The sequence below is a fragment of the Rattus norvegicus genome, chromosome 2, assembly GCF_036323735.1.
Source record: "Rattus norvegicus strain BN/NHsdMcwi chromosome 2, GRCr8, whole genome shotgun sequence".
NCBI classification, from domain to species: domain Eukaryota; kingdom Metazoa; phylum Chordata; class Mammalia; order Rodentia; family Muridae; genus Rattus; species Rattus norvegicus.
Window position 1 is genome coordinate 59,806,860 of NC_086020.1, and position 20,365 is coordinate 59,827,224.

General features: G+C 41.7%; 1 protein-coding gene across 8 annotated transcripts in view; it reads left to right on the forward strand.

Moving 5' to 3' along the window:
• Ranbp3l (RAN binding protein 3-like) overlaps positions 1 to 20,365 on the forward strand; it is a 55,269-nt gene that overhangs the window by 21,790 nt on the left and 13,114 nt on the right. For 2 of the 8 annotated variants that reach the window (XM_039103541.2, XM_039103542.2), the window contains exons 2-9: positions 7,525 to 7,583; positions 8,342 to 8,381; positions 8,991 to 9,068; positions 9,420 to 9,584; positions 11,969 to 12,040; positions 12,706 to 12,848; positions 17,617 to 17,717; positions 19,772 to 19,856. In XM_039103541.2, coding sequence (XP_038959469.1) covers positions 7,525 to 7,583; positions 8,342 to 8,381; positions 8,991 to 9,068; positions 9,420 to 9,584; positions 11,969 to 12,040; positions 12,706 to 12,848; positions 17,617 to 17,717; positions 19,772 to 19,856 — 743 coding nt within the window. The other 6 variants (XM_039103543.2, XM_039103544.2, XM_039103548.2 and 3 more) reach the window with 4 other exon arrangements.

The window sequence follows — 20,365 nt, forward strand, 5'->3', positions numbered from 1 at the left end:
TATCCTTGAGATGCTAATGTGTTAAATGCTTTGGTATGAGCACTTTACCACTTAGACAAATGAAAAGGTCACCACGCAATTAGAATAACTTTTCCAGTCTTCAGACTTGATCTATTCTGAGACTCCAATGACCCTGAGACCTTACCATAAGGGTTATTTTCAACTTACCCGAGAAAACATCAGTTCGCATAAAAATTTAAGAGTGAAATTTGTTCTCGTACTTTCTATGTCGTGATGAACAAAGTGTTTGTAGTTATTTGTACAAATGGCTACCTTCCTTTTAAAGCCCATTTCACTCCTAGTGTACACATTATCTGCACAGAACAATCTAGACTTTAGCTTCTAAAACAAGCATAATTTTATCCATGCTTACTCCCAGCTCCTGGGGTTTTGGAGGGTGGGGGTCTTTACATCCAGGAGCAGACTTTGCCTGGTCCTGAGCTTTCTGTGTGTCCCAGAGAGGAAAGGGGCTCTAACTAGCCTGTAGGGTTTATGAGACTGAATAGCTGGTGAGCTTCCTTTTTGCTGGCTGGGCCTTCAAGGACCTGCCCCCAGTAGAGCACTTTGTTAACCCTGTAGGAATCAGGAAGCAGGAACTCTATTCCCCTTGTATACTCAGAGGTGGATGGATTTTAGAAATTGGAGAAAGTCACACTCACTATTTTCATCCTGATTGTGTTTTGCGAATCCATGAAGGCATTTAAAAAACTCCATCTCTCTGCTGAAATGGAAGAATCCGATATATGAATATATAGTAACCTATTGGTAATCCTTTAGAATAGTGATTTAATTGCTATGAAGAAGGTATTTTTGTATCAAAATTACCTGATGAATTTTAACAGTAAACACTGATGGATAATAAGTTGGAGATTAACTTTAAGAATAAGGTGCTTTGAACCTGTATACCTGCTCAGGACAGGTCTTCAATGTCCCATGAAACCTTAGACTGTATTTTTGCTCCTCTCCTCAGCATATGTGAGGATCCATTTCCAGCATATGGAAGCGTTTTCACATTGTGAGCTATTCCGAGGGGAAAATGTGTGACTTACAAATGCTGTCAAATGAAATATGCATTGCCAAATGGTACTGGTTGACCACACACATCCTGGGCCACATTCTACATCTCTATTAGGTCTCAAGCCCAAACAAGGGAAGGATGGAGAGAGGGAGAGAGGGAGAGAGGAGAGAGGGAGAGAGGGAGAGAGGGAGAAGGGGGAGGGAGGGAGGGAGGAAGGGAGAGAGAGAGAGAGAGAGAGAGAAAACGAGAGAACAAGAGAACAAGCTGATCACTGATCACTCTGAAATCATCGCTCCAGAAGCCCACATATGCTCTGACAAACATGTCTAAGACTACAGGTACCCTTCCCACAGAAGGCACAATGGTCTTATTAATAATAAAATACCACCTCCAAACTCTAGAAGCCCACATGGAGGCTAGACCGACACAAAAGCTAGGAGACTTGGAATCAGCTATGAGCTTAGGTACTCTTTGTATGATGTCTGCATATGATATGATTTTAAAGTCTGAATTCCTTTATGGATAAGGGGTATAACAAGTCACTCCTGAAGAGTCTGTCATTGTAGTAAGAACGGAAGCATTTCTTATAAGCCAGGTGCTGTGCTCAGTGGTTACCATAGTAACCTTCCTTAATCATTACTACTTGGTGAGGCATCATGATCCCGTTTCACAGATGAGGAAGTCTGCTTAGAGGAGCTAATGAGCTTCCCGAAGTCACATAGCAAATTGAGGAAGGCGAACTTGGTCTCTATCTTCACAAAGCACAGCCTTCTAAAATCAGTACATTCTGGCTCCTAGGGATCATTTATTTGCCAAACAGAAATATATTTAAATATGTTTCCCAATAGCTAAAGTATGATGCAAATGTGTAAATCTTTGTATTATGCAGTGCATAAAAGCAGAACTCAGCAAGGTCTAATGTTCACAGTACTCGCTGGGGTCATCGCCAGTTAAACATTCCACAAGGCAAGTGGGTGGACACGAGTCAGGACTGGCATAAGCATTTCATATGTCAGTTACTGATTTGAAGAGGGAAGGGAGAAAGGAAATTATCCAAAGAGCAGTCTCTTGACATTGAAACATGCAATACAGTACCTAGTGATAGCCATGAAAAATAAAATTTATTGAAAATAAATATTTTTTAAATTATTAGGAATAAACTTAAAGAAATGAGGATCATTTTTCATTCTCGTTGGTTCATTGCTGGACATCTTGCTTTTTATTTTTTTAAATTGAAAACAGATACTTTGAAAATGCAAAATACAATATACTCTGATGGTTTTATCTTTCCATTCCTCCCAGATCTTCCCCACCCACCCAAATATTTCTTTCATCTTTCATTAGGACACAAAAAGGCATCTAAAAAATAATAACTATAAAATAAAAGTAGATAAAAGAAAACCAAACAAATCAGAATAGGAGAGAACAGACAGAAGGAAAAGAAAAACAAAGAAAAAGCTGAAGAAACACATACAGATCAGAGATGCACATTGAACATACACACAGAAATCCCATAAAGCACAGAACTAGAAACCATAATATAGGGGCTGGAGAGATGGCTCAGCGGTTAAGCGCACAAGCTGCTCTTCCAGAGGTCCTGAGTTCAAGTCCCAGCAACCACATGGTGGCTCACAACCATCTGTAAAGGGATCCGATGCCCTCTTCTGGTGTGTGTGTGTGTGTGTGTGTGTGTGTGTGTGTGTGTGTGTGTGTGTGTGTATTATGCGCACATACACATATATGCAAAGGATCTATAAGGGAAAAAATACAAAGCCCTGACTAGGCATTATGAGACAAAGAACCTCCAAAAATGTCAATGAGTTCCTTTTGTGCTGGTGAGTTACCGCTGGGCCTGTCGTCTGGCCTTAAGAATGGTTTGTATACCTAGTTTGTACATTCCATTGGAGAAAACTAATTTTTCATTTGCCAACAGTTATTGGTTGGAGATGGCAGCGTCTGGGTTAGGGAGGTGGGCTTATGTCCACTTCTCTTTCCCTGGACTTCATCAGGCCCAGACCTTGGCAGATTCCATGCAAGCTGCCACGGTGTCTGTGAGTTCATACATGTGCAGATCCTGCTGCTTTTAGATGGCCTTGTTTCCTTAGGATCCTCCAACCACTCCAGGTCTTAAAATCTTTTCCGCATGGTTCCCTGGGCCTTGAGGGGAGGGATTTAGGGGAGACTTTTCATATGAAACCAATATTCCAAGAGTTCCCATTCTGCATTTTGCCCCGTTGTATCTGTGGGTCTCTGTATTTGTTCCCATTGACAGCAAGATGACTGACCTAGGGATACATCAGAATGCTAGAGGTCTGGAAATGACTTAGTCAAAAAAAAAAAAAAAAAAAGGGAAAACTGTTCTTCATTAGTTCTCTCCTGTATATATTACTCAGAAATGAATTCAAACTAAGAAAGGCTAGGTTTCCAAGAGTTGGCAGCTGACAACTCCATTGGTAATAAAAACAGAAAGTGGGATTTAAAGTTGCAGAATTACACAGACAGGAGAAAGGGGTCCCCCCCTTTTCTTATTCAGCATACTCATACATGTCTGACAATCAGATGATATTTTTTTTCTTTTTTTTTTTTTTTCGGAGCTGGGGACCGAACCCAGGGCCTTGAGCTTGCTAGGCAAGCGCTCTACCACTGAGCTAAATCCCCAACCCCAGATGATATTTTTAATACACGAATTGTTTATAATTTCAGCTGCTAGGGGGAGGGGAGCTACTCATTGAGCTGGCGCTTTGTGAGGCTGGCTGAAAACCTGCTGTGCAGATTGCCTGATTCCCTCTGGGGTCCTGTCATTCTTCCTTTGCGCCAGAGCAAAGCATCTCGCGAAAGAGTTCATCGTCCTAGTGAATCACAATGAGAGGAGACTCTGTGGTCCCACTGCCCTCACCTATGGGGGCGTGTCCTCAAACAGCATCATGGGAAATTTGCTGCTTGTGTCATTCTTCGTGCATTTTGCAGAGTCCCCCACTCATGGATGGAGACACCATCACACAGTCTCTCATGCTTGTGATTCGTGACTCATGTGTGACTTGGCGCCGATTCCGTCTTCTGGGACAATGTTTTGTCAGTCTCAGAATATCTTCAGGAGATTTTTCTTTTTTTTTTTTTTCCCCCGGAGCTGGGGACCGAACCCAGGGCCTTGAGCTTGCTAGGCAAGCGCTCTACCACTGAGCTAAATCCCCGATCCTCTTCAGGAGATTTTAATAAAGTTCCGGATTTTGTTCATTTTATTCTTTCTAAAAAGAACAAACAAAACAAAACAAAACAAAACAAAACAAAACAAAACAACAACAAACCTTTCCGTGCAGCAACTGAAGTCACCTGCTATGATTTGTCTGCCCTCCCTAAAGATGTGACCCTTCTCACACTTGACACTTCCAATGCTGTGGATTCCTTTTGAGGAATCGTAGAACTGCCACAGATGCTTTTGGTGAAACGTGTGCTTCCAGGATAATTTTGCAGAAACACATTAATTAATGTTTAACAATTTCATGCAACGGCATTTAAGTTTTTATGAAAAATGGGCAGATTCCAGGCATATTCTTAAAACAGCAAACAAACTTCTGCATCTCAAAGGAAAGCAGGCAAATCTGAATGATTAGTTTGAATATTGAGAGCGACATTTCAATATCTTTAATGTAGACACTTCTTTTAAATTGATTAGAGTGGTCTGTGGATTACACTGGATCATAATCAGTCTTGGTGTATGGTTTGAATGACGTCATTTCACTCCTCACTAATTGCCAGCCTCAGCACGTCCCACAGAGTTCTGCACTGACTCCAGGAGTCTACCCTGATACCTTTATGAATTTGACCTTGGTGTGTGTAGTGTACAGATTTTTAACTCGAAGGCTGTGTCTAGCAGACTCGAGCTGATGCTGCCTGTTTATCTCGACCACATCTTTTTACACGTGTGCATGGGTATAGGATGCTTCCGTAGAGTGACATGTGTGTGCACATGGAGGTCAGAGACAGGCTCAAGCATTTGTCTTGTCGTCCACTGGGCCTTTTGTTGTTCGTTGGGACATCATCAGTTTAGCTTGCTACTTTTGAAGAGCAGCGAGTGACCTACTTCCATCAGAGCTACCACAAAGTAGCACAGCCCCTGCTGACAGCACAGGACCCAGAGGAAGGGGAAGGAGCCCAAGTTTTAATGAGTGTCTTCTCTGCAACCTGTAACCTCATGCATTGTTACATGTTCATGTAGAGAGAGATGTAACATAGCGGATAAAGCAGGCACATAAGAACTGAATGGTGTGTCTCAGTGGGACGGAAAAAGAAGTTACTTTGATTCAACTGGTTCCTGGGGGAATAGCTAGAGTTAGTGTGGTGGAGTTTTAGACACTGTCTGACAGGACGTGATCATGGGGAATTTAGAAGATGTGACTGTGTGATAGATAGTTTCTTAAAATTCTCCAGCTGGAGCTTTATTAGGCTCAGGGATCCAAATTAGTGCATCAGAGTACACCCCTGACAGTAATGTTAACAACGATTGCTCAAAGGAGAGAGTGTGAATTGATGTATTATCATCAGTTACTGTGGTGGTTTAAACATGAATGACCCTCATAGGTTCATAGATTTGGATGTTAGGAAGGAAGGAAGGAAGGGAGGAAGAAAGAAGGAAGGAAGGAAGGGAGGGAAGGAAGAGGGAAGGAAGAGCAGGAAGGGAGGGAGGAAAGAAGAAAGGGGTTTGGGAGAAGACTAAGAGGAGAGATGAATAAAACTTATGGGGTTTTATTTTGTCATATTATGTAAGACTAATCTTTAACCCAAATATTGGAAACACAGTTTAGTATAGGGCAACTCCAGTAAAGAAAACACGAGTTTGGGGATCATTGCATGGATGCCATGTAGTGCATGCCTGCCTCTTCTGCTCGTTGTCTGGTTGATTTGTTTTGAGGCAGGGTCCCATTGGGTGAAAAGTGCATGCTAAGACAATATGCTGACAATGACTTCCCAATGCTCTTACCTCTGCCTCCTATGAGCTGAGGTGGAGGCATGAAGCCCTGTGCCCAGCCATTTATACCCTGGGGTACAGTGCAATGAGAACTGTTCTCAGATGAGATTTCTTACCCATTGAAATTTTATTCTAAAAGATGCCCTAAGCATTGTCCCAGTGAGAGTCTAAAGATGGGCCATTATGTTTTGTTTTCTTTAAACTCTTACGGCATGGTTGTGTTGTGGTGGTGGTTTTACGGTATTTGGATTTGAACCTACAACCTGAGCATCTTCCTTTAAAGCAGTGATTCTCAACCTTCCTGATGCTGATCATTTAGTACAGTTTTTCATGTTATGGTGACTCTCCCCCAACCATAAAATTATTTTTGTTGTGACTTCGCAACTATAATTTTGCCACTGTTATGGATTGCAATGTAAGTATTTTTGAAGATAGAGGTTTGTCAAAGGGGTTGTGACACACGGGTTGAGAACCACTTCTTTAAAGAGATTATCTTTCTCCTTATATACACGCTGCTATCATCTGCCCCCAGTATTATTTCCATTATTAATTGTATCTATCAGCAATAGTTAGGATTTCACCCAAAGTTAAGTGCTGTAGATACTTTTCTGTTGCTGTGATAAAATACCACGATCAAGATAACTTATAAAGGAAAGCATTTAAGTTAGCTAATGGTTTCAGGTTAGAGTCCAGGATGGTAGAGCAAAGAAACACCTCAGAGTCCATACCCTGATCCACAACCACAAGACACGGAGAGAGGGAGGGAGGGAGGGAGGGAGGGAGGGAGGGAGGGAGGGAGGGAAAGGAAGTTGAGAAAGTTAAGAATAGCACCATTTTCTTGAATCCTCAAAGCCCACTGCCTGAGTCAGAGTTACTATTGCTCTGAAGAGATACTGTGTCTAAGGCAACTTATAAAGGAAGGCATTTAATTGAGGATTTGTTTACAGTTTCAGAGGGTTAGTGCATGATCATCATGGTAAGGAGCATGGCCACAGGCAGGCAAGCATCATGCTGGAGCAGTAGGTGAGAGCTCACGTCCTCACTGGCAGGTGGCAGGCAGAGAGGGAGGAACTGAAGGAGGGAGGGAGGGAGGGAGGGAGGGAGGGAGGAAGGGAGGGAGGGAGGGAGGGAGGGATGGAAGGAGGAAGGGGGGGAGGGAGGGAGGGAGGGATGGAAGGAGGAAGGGGGGGAGGGAGGGAGAGAGAGAGAGAGAGAGAGAGAGAGAGAGAGAGAGAGAGGAGAGACTGAGCTGGCATGGGATTTTAAAACTTCAAAGCCCACCCCTAGTGACAGACCTTCTCTAACAAGTCCACCCCTAGTGACAGACCTTCTCTAACAAGTCCACACACCCTAATGCTTCAGAAACATTTCCACCAACTGGAACCAAATATTCAAACATATTCTTCTGAGGGGGCTATCATCATTCAGATCACCAAAAGAAAATTGCAAAACCAAAAAACTTTCTTGAAGTATTTTTTAGGTGGCATTAGAGATGTCAGTGTGCTTTGATTTCTTGACTATTCCTTTTTTTTTTTTACAGAAAAATATGTCATTGCTCAACCAATATTTGTTTTTGAGAAAGGAGAACACAATTTTAAGGTAAGATCAAGATATTTTGTTTCTGATAAACAGCACTTTAAGGAGGCATTTATACCAAGATGTGGTAGCTGCATGAGTTTGTCTAGTTCTCCACAGAGTGTTCATGTAGCTGGGATTCGGGGACAGCAGTTTGGTTAAAATCTCTAGGCTGTGGGTAGAGTGCTTTATCAAAAACAATATGCTTATTTACAGTAATTTTAAAAGGTGGGGAGACAGAAAAAGGTTAGGATGGTTAAGACCTCCTTTGTCCCTCACTGCTAAAAGAGCCTAAAACTGGGTATTGAAAAGCCCCAGCATGCAACTCCGATTCTAGTTTGAAGGGCTTAAAGATTCTCTGTGATGTGAAAACATCACCCTGGGGCTGTGGGAGCCAGAGGATCAGCTCTACCCACCTTGTTACGGTTTTCGTTCTTACACGCAGTCGTTAGCAAACGACTCACATGACAAACTAAAGGCAGCTCGCCCTCACTCCACATCAGGCACTGCAGAATCCTGAGAGAGGGTGCCTCAAAAATGAAAAAAAAAAATCTGCATTTAAAACAAGTGTTTGGAAGTGATTCCCTAGTCCTTGAAATCTGTAACCTTTGGGCTAGACATCTCTGTTGATGTGTTCTTGGTGAGGCTGTGGTGTGTTGCTTTGTCCTTGTGAGCTGAAGAGCTCTGGCTCCTGAGAATTCTCTTAATACAGAAGCAGGGTGGAAAATTGATGCAAAAACAGAAAATACTCAGCTCTCACTGGGAGTTTTATGTCTTTTCAGAGACCTGCAGAAGACAGCCTGGATGAAGCAGCAGAGCTTGGTAATGAATTACGTTCTGGTTTGCACAACACTAACCCCAATCTTTATTTAAAAAAAAAAAAGAAAAAGAAAAGAAAAAAGGCAAGCAAGCGCAAGTGTTTGCACTTGTGGCACAAATGCTATGAAACTTAATGGTCTGCCTTGCTTCTCCCCGCCACCCCCCGACCCGGAGCTCAGGACTGAACCCGGGACCTTGTGCTTGGCTAGGCAAGCACTCTACCACTAAGCTAAATCCCCAACCCCTTTCTTTCCTTAAGTACACACATGGATTGACCTTTGGTTTGAAAGATGGCAGGCAGATACCCGAGAACAGTGATGTGAGCGCATAGCCTCTGTGATTTTCTGCAGAACTTCAGAATGTGTATAGATCCCCACAGAAGACTCGTGTCTACCTGTTCTGTGCTAATACGGGGTACCTGTAGGCTTATAATCACCTTAACATCCCTAATACTTCATTCTGGGCTTCAAGAGTCAGCACGTTGTAAAATGCTGACCTAAGCACGTTAAAAAACAAACAAACAAACAAACAAACAAACAAAAAACGTTGATTATCCTCCCATACTGTGTGTTATTTTAAACAACGTTACCATTCCTATTGAATTTCTTTCAGAATTCACTGGCTTCTTGAGAAAGCGTGTAAGGTCTTCATCTGTTACGCTTCGTACTACAGATTCTCAGTCTCTAGGAGGTAGGTATAGTTTTGGCTGTTGTGCTGAATGTGAAATTATTTTAAAAAAAAAAAACTTTCTAACTGGCCATTTAAAAGTAAGCACCTGCAAAAGAAGAACGTGCTGGCACTTTAAGAAGACCCTTATTACACAGTGTCTTCTGAGCCAGCTGAGAACACAGCTTGCCCATCCGTGCACCAACACAGCCCAGTGCTCCTCTGCCTAATGTCTTTAACAGCCTTTGGGCTTTGCAAAGCAGCTATTAACTAATTAATTATTAATTATTAGTTATTAGTTAATTTATGATATGGAATCAGCCTCTGTTTTGATTAATTAAAAATACAAAAAAAATTTTTTTGTTTAAATTGGAGATCTGAATTGTTCTCCAAACAACAGAGTTCCAGTCGAACTAGACAAAAGACCCAGTTCCTTAATGACCTGCATTTGCAATCTGCTTTTAGTGGCAGCCTTGTCTCAGGCGCGCCTGAGGTCCTCGTCATTCACTGATGTCCCAACCTTCCCTCCCTCCAGGCCAGGTAAGGACAGACTCCTTAGAACCTCAATCCTGATTCTGATGCCTCAGAAACCTTTCTTATCACTCACTGATGAGTTTTCTTTCTTAGACATCATAAGATACTAATTGTTGAGCGACAAATGAGAGATAAGCCACAATTAAGCATGCAAGAGGGCTATCTTACAAATTTCACAGTTCCAGGCAATGTAGGTTATTTTTGGCCAAAAGTTTGAACTTGGCCTATTTTAGGACTTCATATATGAAATAAGCAGATGCCTGTATTTAAAGGAGAATTCTGTTATGCACTGCATGCTAAGTCAGTTGGGAATTTAGTTGGCCTTCTTTCTACATCACAAGTCTTCAGGAATCCTCTTCATAATAGGTCTTCAGACTTTGTGCCATAAGCATTCATTGCTTTATGGAGGGAAAATCTACAAAATAAAAATGGTTTTCTTTGCTTTATTCGATATTGTCTACAAATGCAGCTTTTGCGGTATTCAAAATATAACCCTGCTTTGGATTCATGTTCTAAGGCTTAGAATATGATTCTTAGAGTTTAGCTAAAGAAAATGTTATTTTTCCTTACTTGAAATCCACAGTGCTTTGCCAATTAAACAGTTTTATCATGGTGAAATGTTTAGCACAATCAAATGATTGGCACTATCTCCACGTTTAACGGTGACTTACATTCTCGGGAACTTTTATTTGTACTGAACAAAAAACTGCATTTTCCTGTGTTTATCACTATGAAATTTATTTGTTATCTATTATCTAGCTACCAATCATCTATCTATCTATCTATCTATCTATCTATCTATCTATCTATCTATCTATCATCTATCTATATCTATTTATCAGCCAATCATCTATCTATCTAATATCTATCATCTATCTTCTTTCTTTTTGATTGATTATTCTCTACCTAAGAACTGTGATTTTCAAACCAATGAATCCATATTAATAACAATGATCACAATCATAGTTGTGCAACAGTGTATCAGACACTTTCCAGTCACAGAAGAGATTCGTCTGAGCTCAACTGACTTTCAGAACCCACAGGACAAGCTGTTTAAGAGAAATTAGGGGAGGCTAATCCCAAGGGCAAAACACTCTATTTTACTACATTTCTGTGCAAAGCTTTGCTTTATCTATGTAAGTACTTCATCTTTAAAAATCAGATACACAAAGGATGGCCACACTGGAGGACACCAATCAGTAAACAGCATTTGTAATGTATGCTCTGCGGAATCATAAGTGCTGTTGGAAATGAGAATATGGTACAATTTATATGTCAAGTTTGTAATGCAGATAATAAAGACTACTAAATCCAGCTTTGGCTGGAGCAGCAATTCCTTTCCGACGTTCATGAGATGATAAGGTAAAGAATACCTTAAAGAAGTGCTTCTTATTCTCTTGTGGTCTCCGTTACTTAAATGCCTGGCCACTGTAGTATCAAGGAAATTGCCTCTCTTTGAAAAGCGCAGCAATCTGTACTGGTAGCCAACCAATCGTAACCCAGCAACAAGCTAGAGGAAAACAAACCGGCATCTTTGCTACCATAGTTTAATTTCTGTCACTGTGACAAAGCACTGAGAAGAAACAACTTAGAAGAGGAACGGGATTGTTTCACCTTAAAATTTATATAAAATGTATAGTTCACCATGGAGGGAAGTCAGAGCAGGAACCTTGGAGGCCTGCTGGAACTGAAGCAGAGAGACCAAGGAGTCGAGGGAGTGGGGTGGGGATGGAGGCGCTAAAGCTGCTTCCTGGTTTCTCTCTCGCATGTTCAGCTTGCTTCTTCAACAACCAGGACCTCTTGCCCAGGTGTGGCACTGCCCAGAGTGTGCTGGACCCTCCCATATCAATAACCAATCAGGAAAAGGTCCCCGCAGGCTTGCCTATAGACCTAATTTATGTAGGTATTTTTTCAATTGATATTCCCTCTTCCAAAACGGCTCTATCCTGTGTCAAGTTGATAAACAACAAACAAACAATCGGCATAGCTGCCATCTTTAATTCTCTCCTGAGTATCGTTTTTAAAAGATGCAAAGGGTTTATGTATAATCTTGTAGCACTCTATGAGAGGTATGCACACGCACACAGGATTCGTTATCACTTCGGGGTTTGTAATCTGCAAATTTCTTAAGGAACATTATTTAATTATTATAAATAAGATTACCCCTTCTGTCAAAGGTCTAATTTTAGACTTTTTGAGAGTTGAGCAGAAGTAGGTAGCAAATCTCCTCTGGCAGTCCCTTTTACTCGCGCTCCAATGAGCACTACTTTCTAGCGGCATTAGTGCCAATAGCGACATCTACTGGTGATTCCTGAGTAGGCCTTTTCTCTAAAGTGTAGACTTTTGACACAGACTTCAAAGGTTTTTTTAATGTTTTCTTTTTCTTACAGTGAGGAAAAACAATGTTTTTATGACATCACGTCTGCTGCAAAGGAATGATGATATGAACAACGTAGGGCAAGGTATGAGTCTTCAGTTTCAAGAATCCCGGAAATTCTACATTTCACCATCTATTATTTACTTATCCATCCATCCATCCATCCATCCATCCATCCATCCATCCATCCATCCATCCATCCACTTACTTAGTTGAGGCACAAGGGAAATTGTGTTAAAATGTAGAAGAAGAACAACATGTCGGGCAAGCTACATAATCCCTGCAGCTGCCCGGAAGTGGGGAGGGGACAAAGCCATGCTATTGAGGCTGGCATAAAGGTCAGACACCTGGAGGTTGAGCCGCCACAAGGAGGAGAGGAAAGCTTTAGTGAAAGAGTAAGGAAGCTCAGAACATTGGTGGAAACCCAAGTTTCAAAGGGGGCATATTTGGAGAAGAGATATAAATAAACGTTAATTCATAAGTAATTTAGAAAAATAGGCAGACTTATGACCTTATATGGCTGCAGTCTATAGCTTCTGCTTACCATGCATATTTTAATGTCTCTCTCTCCCCACCTCTGTGTATGCGTGCGTGCGTGCGTGCGTGCGTGTGTGTGTGTGTGTGTGTGTGGTGTGTGGTGTGTCTCCGAAATTTCGGTTGTGATTTTTTTTTTTTGAGCACCATTTAAAAATAGAGGCAAAGGAGCATTTCACTCACAATGTATTGGTTGTTTCATTCTGCTCTCTCAAGGTCCCCCCGTGAGACCTTCGGACCATGTTCTACGACCCGCTGTTCTACAGCCATCTCGAACTCAGAGCTGTCAAAAAGGAGGCACAACACTTGGGCCTGGTGCATCGAAAACCTGCGAAACTAAGGAAAATACCGAGCACAAGGTAAGAAAATCCCCAGTGATAGAAGTGACACTGAAACGTTCTTGGTAATCATATAAAATGAAAGAGTGCTCCCCGGACCAGATTTTGTGGTTGCTGTCAGTCCCAAGTGGAAAAGCTGTGTAGCACGCAGTGGGAACTCGTGAGCATAGTAGGAAAGCCAGATTGATGATAGTATAAAACGCCGGGGAGCGATGAGATGGGCAGGGCGCGGTAGTCAAATAATGGAGTGGGGGGGGGGTTGCGATTCTGCATACCCAGCGGTCCAACATTGCAGTGAAGCTTTGCCAACTTAGTTCACACCAGACACGTCTTCACGGAGAGCAGCAGCAAAGGTTCCACACACAGAATAACCGTGGGTGGGGTAGGGGACCGTAAGAGCTTCCAGAGACAGGTAAGAACTCTCGCTTCTGAACACTGAATCCCTGATCAGCAAGTTTTCCTAAAGTGAGAGCCTTTGTGTGGGGCATGCGGATGTGGGACTCCAGAATGTTCTGTGGCCGTGGCTCTGGCTCTGGTACTCAGGAGGAGTGGGACACAGCTTAGGTGGTTGGGATTTGGGTTCTTCCATCAGCCGTTTGTCTTCAAACACTTGAGGTTGTTCAACTGGTTTGGCTTTCCTAGAACACATTGATAGTAACACAGGAAGTGAAATATATCAGCCGTTTTGATGAAAGGAGAAATCAGACTGGAAGTAGTCTTGCCCAGAAATTACCTACAGTTATCCAAACCCAACACTCTATTTTCATCAGTGAAAAGAGGGACTTGAATGTGGTCAGCAGTTTCCAAGTTTGTTATGCTTCCAAACCCTCTTCTTTGTAAGATATGATTTTGTGAGGCCCATTGTGATTTTTATATTTATCTATATGACTACACTGTAGCTATCTTCAGACACACCAAAAGAGGGCATCAGTTGCCATTACAGATCCGATGGTGGTAAGCCACCATGTGGTTGCTGGGAATTGAACTCAGGACCTCTGTTAGAGCAGTCAGTGCTCCTAACCAATGATCCATCTCTCCAGCCTCCAGCCCATTGTGATTTTTAATAATAATCTAATCAATAATCAATAATTTAATCAATAATCTAATCATGGCAGTTCATGAGTAGTTTATAAGGCAAAACATAATCTTAATTTCAGATTAATTTAGATTTAAATTTTAATTAATTTTATGTTTAGATTACTAAAAGTTTTCATTAACTATACTTTTGTAATTACTTTTGTCTAGTTAGGAATGCCAGGGAGAAAGGTGTTAAATTAGTCTTAAATTTTGTAAGAAAAATTTTGAAATATTACATACCATTTTGGAATGGTATATGCTGTAAGTATAGACCAAGTTTTTATTATGTTATTACATCCAAAGTGCAGTGATATTTGTTCCTCGTCATGACGTTTTTAAACCTCAACTGTGTGTGCATATGCATGTATGTGCATTTGCAGGGCAAAGAACTACCTTGAGTGTCATCTGACAGGAACCCTCAACCTTGCTTTTGAGACAGGGTCTCTCATTGGCCCAGAGTTTGACAATCAGGCTGCCTGGCCAGCAGCCCCAGAAATCTGCCTCCTTACTGCCCAGCTCTGGGCTTATAAATGTTTGCTACTGTACCTGACTTTCAGGGCACTGACCTTAGATTCTCAAAACTACAATTTATTATTTATTGCTTTTTTTCTGCCTAAATTATAAAACAGAAAGGTTCCAGTTCTGGTTTGCAAATATTTCTTCATAATTTAAAGATCCAATGAGTAGGGATTATCCCCAGTTTCTGAGAGGCCAACTGGATCTGCCTATTACTGAGTTTTCTGTTTTAAGATGGTCTTTGGAATGCCATAGACACATAATCTGTGAAATTCCATGGTTCCAACTTGACTATGAAAATTATCCCTAAGTGAATTTTACAGCTTATGTTCTTTATTGACATGTATCAAAACTTGATAAACCAGTGTCCACTCTGTTACTTTTTAGTAAAAATTTTCATGTCACCCATAATTGAACCAAAACAGGGCACCATTTACATAAAGAGTTGGCATGAAAATATAAACTTTGTATGCTGGCTGGTCTTGTGTGTCAACTTGATAGAAGCTGGAGTCATCAGAGAGGAGAGGGCCTGAGTTGAGGAAATGCCTCCATGAGATCCAGCTGTAACACATTTTCTCAATTAGTGATCAAGTGGGGAGGGCCCAGCCCATGGTGGATGGCCCTATCCCTAGGCTGGTGGTCCTGGGTTCTGTAAGAGAGCAGGCTGAGCAAGCCATGAGAGTAAGCCAGTAAGCAGCATCCCTCAGTGGCTCTGCATCGGCTCCTGCCTCCAGGATCCTGCCATGTTTGCTTCCTGTCCTGACTTCCTTCAATGCAGGGCTATGATCTGGAAGGCTAAGCCAAATAAACTGTAGTAAAATACATTAATATTGAATGGCGATGTCACCCACCTCAATGGTTTATGTTCCCAAATAACACACACACACACACACACACACACACACACACACACACACACACGGCCTTTATAGTTTAATGTCTTTTTTTTTTCTTTTTTTCAGAGCTGGGGACTGAACCCAGGGCCTTGCGCTTGCTAGGCAAGCGCTCTACCACTGAGCTAAATCCCCAACCCTATAGTTTAATGTCTTAAGCAGCACAGTCGCTGGGCAGCTGCCTAGCCTCCATGTTGTTAGAATCTACCTCCGCCGATAACTAACTCCGAGTTACTACATACTAACTTCTAGGTTCCATCTTGGCTGCTCTTGAACCAACTGAGCAGCCCTCTGGGCCACATTCTCTTGGCCCCTTTACAGGTGACTCTGCTTCTCTGTCCTGTACACTCCTAAGACATGTTGTCTCCCCTCCCCCTCCCCCTCCTCCTCCCCCCCTCCCCCTCTTCTTCCTCCTCCCAAGTCTAGAAAACCTAAAACCTCTGCCTATGTCTCTCCTCCCAGCTATTGGCTGCTGATCTCTTTATTTACCAATCAACATTAATTGGGGACAGGTTCCCAAAAGCTACGCATAGATCTGCTGGCACAAACAGCTTTGTGTTTCAATTAACATTAGAATACAAGTAGCTACTCCCTAGTTTGATTTTTGGTCAGGGTGTTTTTCGTCGCAACAATAGAGGCCCTAACTAAGACATGTAGGTAACCCCACTTCTTTTTTTTTTCTTCCTTTTTCTTTTTTTCAGAGCTGGGGACCGAACCCAGGGCCTTGCGTTTGCTAGGCAAGCGCTCTACCACTGAGCTAAATCCCCAACCCCAGTAACCCCACTTCTTATAGTCTTTAAAACATTTCCTTTCGGTATTAGAGAACCAGTCGGTATGCTCTTCCTTAAGGAAGACTATTTCTCCTGCATGCCTTAGGTGCCTGTAGTTCTTTGTGTAGGGTTGAGGCCCCCTTACTTCCCCTGCCCTGGTCCACTTTAGTGTAGTTATTACTGTCATATTCTTTCAGCTCATGTTTAGGCAGTCCTGTTGGTGACTTTATGGAATGCTCAGTCCCGAAAACAGACACATGTAAGCAGCATTACACAGACTAAGCGTGTTGCGTTTGTGTATTTAGGAATTTGCACATATACACACATGCATGCGTGCATGTAACATGAGTTAGTGAAAAGAGGAGGCTGTGATTTTGAAAGAGCACAGGGAAGTATATGGGAAGATTTGAAGAGAGGAAAGGAAATGGAGAAATGAAGTAACTATATTATGATCTCGAAAAGTTAAAGAAATACTTAAAATTTTTCTCTTTATAAGGTTGAGGAATTGATTCAGTGGTAGAACACTTCTCCAGCAAGCACAAGGCGCTGAGCTTGATCATTAGCTCCTAAGGGAAATGCCTCTCATTTAGTGCACTCATAGCCTTTCCATGCACATAGAGCATCTTTCTTTGCCTTTCATCCCTCCTCCCCTGCTGGTCCTCTTCCTTCCCTCAAATAATGTCCCTAAACAGAGCTCTCTCTGCTTTCATATCACATATTTTTAAAAACTTGAATTCTGCAATGTCCATTTACTGTATATAAATCAAGACAAATATACCTAAAACTATTTTACACAACAGAGAGTGAAAACTATCATTTAGACTGAGGGATAGGGGACAGGTTACAAGGTTACCAGCCTATACCCTAAACTCAGATAACCAAAGTACATGCTCTCCTGTAGACATTTGACAGCTTTTAAGTTCCCATCATAAGAGAGAAACATTAATACTTTTATTGATTGGTATAAAAATTCAAGTGAAACAGACTGAACTCACTCCGGCTCTGAAATCCCTCATTCCCACATTTATGGTAGTAATGTGGGCGTGCACCTTATGTAGATGCTCAAAACCAGTCTCAGCCGGCTCAGTTACCCACGGAAAATGTCAGGATGAAGAGATGGGCAGAGTTTCTGCTTACACTGGGGGCTGTGGTAGTGAAGCTTTTAGGATATTTTCAGGGATTAAATAGTCCTGAAAAGTAATTCTACTGATCCAGAAAAATAATTAAGCGCAAGTGGGTAAAATATGTCCATGTGCTTTGTGAGTATTCGGAAAAACTTGTAGTTAACATCACTTCCATTTGGTTGTATGACATGGGTGAGTTCTCTTAGCTCTGTCCGTCGACTCCAATGTACACTATGGGCGGTAGAAGTACGGCATACACAGAGCTGTGAAGGCACCTCACCAGAGGTGAGGCACATAAAGGGCTGGGGGTGCAGCTGGACACAAGAAACGTTTAACACGCATGGCTGTAGACAGGGCAAATCTAATGAACTTTCAGATGGGCTTCTTTCTTTCTCCTTTCTGTTTCCAGATTTCTGAAGCGGACTCTAGTTTACTAAGTGAAAATTTATCAAATGCCAGAAGTTCAGTCCAGATGTCTACTGATCCATGCATCTCAGAGGCACCATCAGGGTAAAATAATCAATATGGCTCGTGCGTTCCTTCTTTAAAGTGTTTGGGACTAGAAGGGTTTCAAATTATTATTTTTTTTAGATTTTTGTGATATTTGGATGCACATATGGTAATTAATATCCTAGGAATGAGACCAACTTTAAGCATAAAATTCATACACACAGATTTACATACACCTCAGGCATGTAATCCGAAAGTGATTATACATAATACTTTTTAATGATTTTGACTCTGACCTATTATATGAGGCCAGGAATTATTTTGCTTATGATGTTATGTCATTGCTCAATATGGTTCAGACTTCGGAGAATTTTGCATTGCCAATTCTCTAAATAGGGATCTTCAATCTGATGAGAAAACCAAAATGTTTCCTTTCCCCGTTTGTTTTCTTTGACCATTTCAACTCTCCATATACTGTAATTTTCTGATATTGCATGAATAAATTGACAACATTCTTCTCGAAAGCATGTTTTTTATGTATTCGTCAGGGTTCTCTAGAATCACAGAACTTTATGCAGTGTCTCTCTATAGTAACGGAATTTATTGTAACAACTTAGTCTGTAGTCCAACTAACCCAACAATGGGCAGCTGTGAAAGGAAAGTCCAAGAAGCTGGTAGCTAGTAGTTAGTAGCTGGTCAGTCCCACGAGGCTGGGTGTTTCAGCTGGTCTTCTGTATAAGTTGGGATCCAACAGGTGTGCTAGCAAGTAAGTGCAAGCGAGCAAAGAAGAGAGAATCTTACTTCTTCCAGTGTTCTTATGTAGGCCTCCAACAGAAGGTGTGGCCCAAATTAAAGGTGTGCACCACCACACCACCCCTGGATCTGGAACTTGCTTTGTCCTAGGCTGACCTTGAACTCAGAGATCTGCTTGCCTCCATCTCCTAGGATTAAAGGTGTGTACCACCTTGCCTGGGCCTAAGCTTTTCATGGCCACTTTGCTTCAAGATCTCCATGTCAAGATCTAGGTCAATAGCTTGTGATCTTCCAGCCTCACGATCTGGGTCACAGGTGTGTCCTCCACTCATGGATTATAGTTCATTCCAGATGTAGTCAAGTTGACAACCAGGAACAGCCATCACATTTTATAAGAGTGTTAGCTTAGAGAGCTCTTCAGAATACCTCAGCTCTTTCACTATCGTCGTTGTCATCGTCATCATCGTCATCATCACCATCATATTGTATTGTATCATCATCATCATCATCATCATCATCATCATATTGTATTGCCTTCATTACCTCATGGACTCAGGTCAGAATATTTCAAAAAGATATGACCAAGTTTCAGATACAATTTGTCTTGCTATTAATCTTCCTTTTTCCTTGATGTCCTTTCCCCTCTATCTAATCAGTTGTGGTGCTATGATTAATGCCAATTCATTGTGCTGATAAAAGGAGTGAGAAGTTAATATTAGTTAGTATTACTGGCGTTGATGGAAAGTTTTGCTGGAAAGGTCACTGAAACTGGCTGTGGACAAAATGCTGGCTCACATGAGTATGCGGAATCCAGGTAGAGAATGATGACGTCATAGGGATGCGCCGAGACCCTTCCGCACATCTGCCTACGAAGAGAGGGCTACACATTTGGCTTTTTTCATCGTGCAGAACAATTTTAATAGAAAACTAAATTTTCTTGGAGGAGGAAAAGTAAGACAACACACACTCAAGAATAATTGATGAGACACTGAAGAGCTTGGAGTGCTAGAAGCATCGGTGGCCACTTGGGATACGGGATACTGATTAGAGATGCCTGGAGCACAGCCAGACAGCGGCTGGGCAGCCCTCCAGCTAAACATGCAACCCACATCGTGAATGAGCTCATCCATACAGGCCGACTCCAATCTTGTCACAGTCGGCAACAATATTCTGAATATTACCCTTGGGAGTCCGTAGCTCATGTTTGTTTCTCCTCTATGTCTCCTTCATTTGGAATGAATAAAGCAGTATGTTTATGTTGTCTGTAAACACATTAAACCACCTAATTATTTTGCCTGCTAAAGCTTAAAGTAGACCCATCCACAAATTCAAGAGACCAAACGCTCATTTCTTTTTCGTAGAGGCCATCCAAAGGAAGACGAGTGTTCATTTACAAGCTGCAGCTCTGACTTCGTTTTTGGAGAAAACATGGTGGAAAGAGTTTTGGTAAGCTTTTGACAAACTACCTTAGGGGAACTGTTGTTCACATATCTGAAGGGCAAATTAATTAGCATTCAGTTCAAGCCCACTTCTCAGTTCTGGGTTAAAAGTCACAATTTCTTTATTTAACTCCAAAAGGCGTTGGGAAGCATGTCCCAGCTGTTTGAACAATAGCTATGAAGCCCACAGAGCAGTGTTTATTAACCTGCCTAAAGCTGCGACACTTTAATACAGTCCTTCAAGTTGTGCTGACCCCCCAACCATAAAATTATTCTGCTTAATAACTGTAATTTTGCCACTGTTGTGAGTTAAAATGTAAATACCTCATATGCATAATGGTCCCTATGAAAAGGTCATTTGAAGCCCACTCCCCAAAGGGGTCACCACCCATAGGTTGAGAAACCATGCCATAGGGTCCAACAGTTCTTTGACTTGTGTTAAGCCCAAAGTACCCTTGAAACTCTCAGAAACACGCAGCAGTTAAACTCAATTAGTAATGTTTTAATGTGGCATTT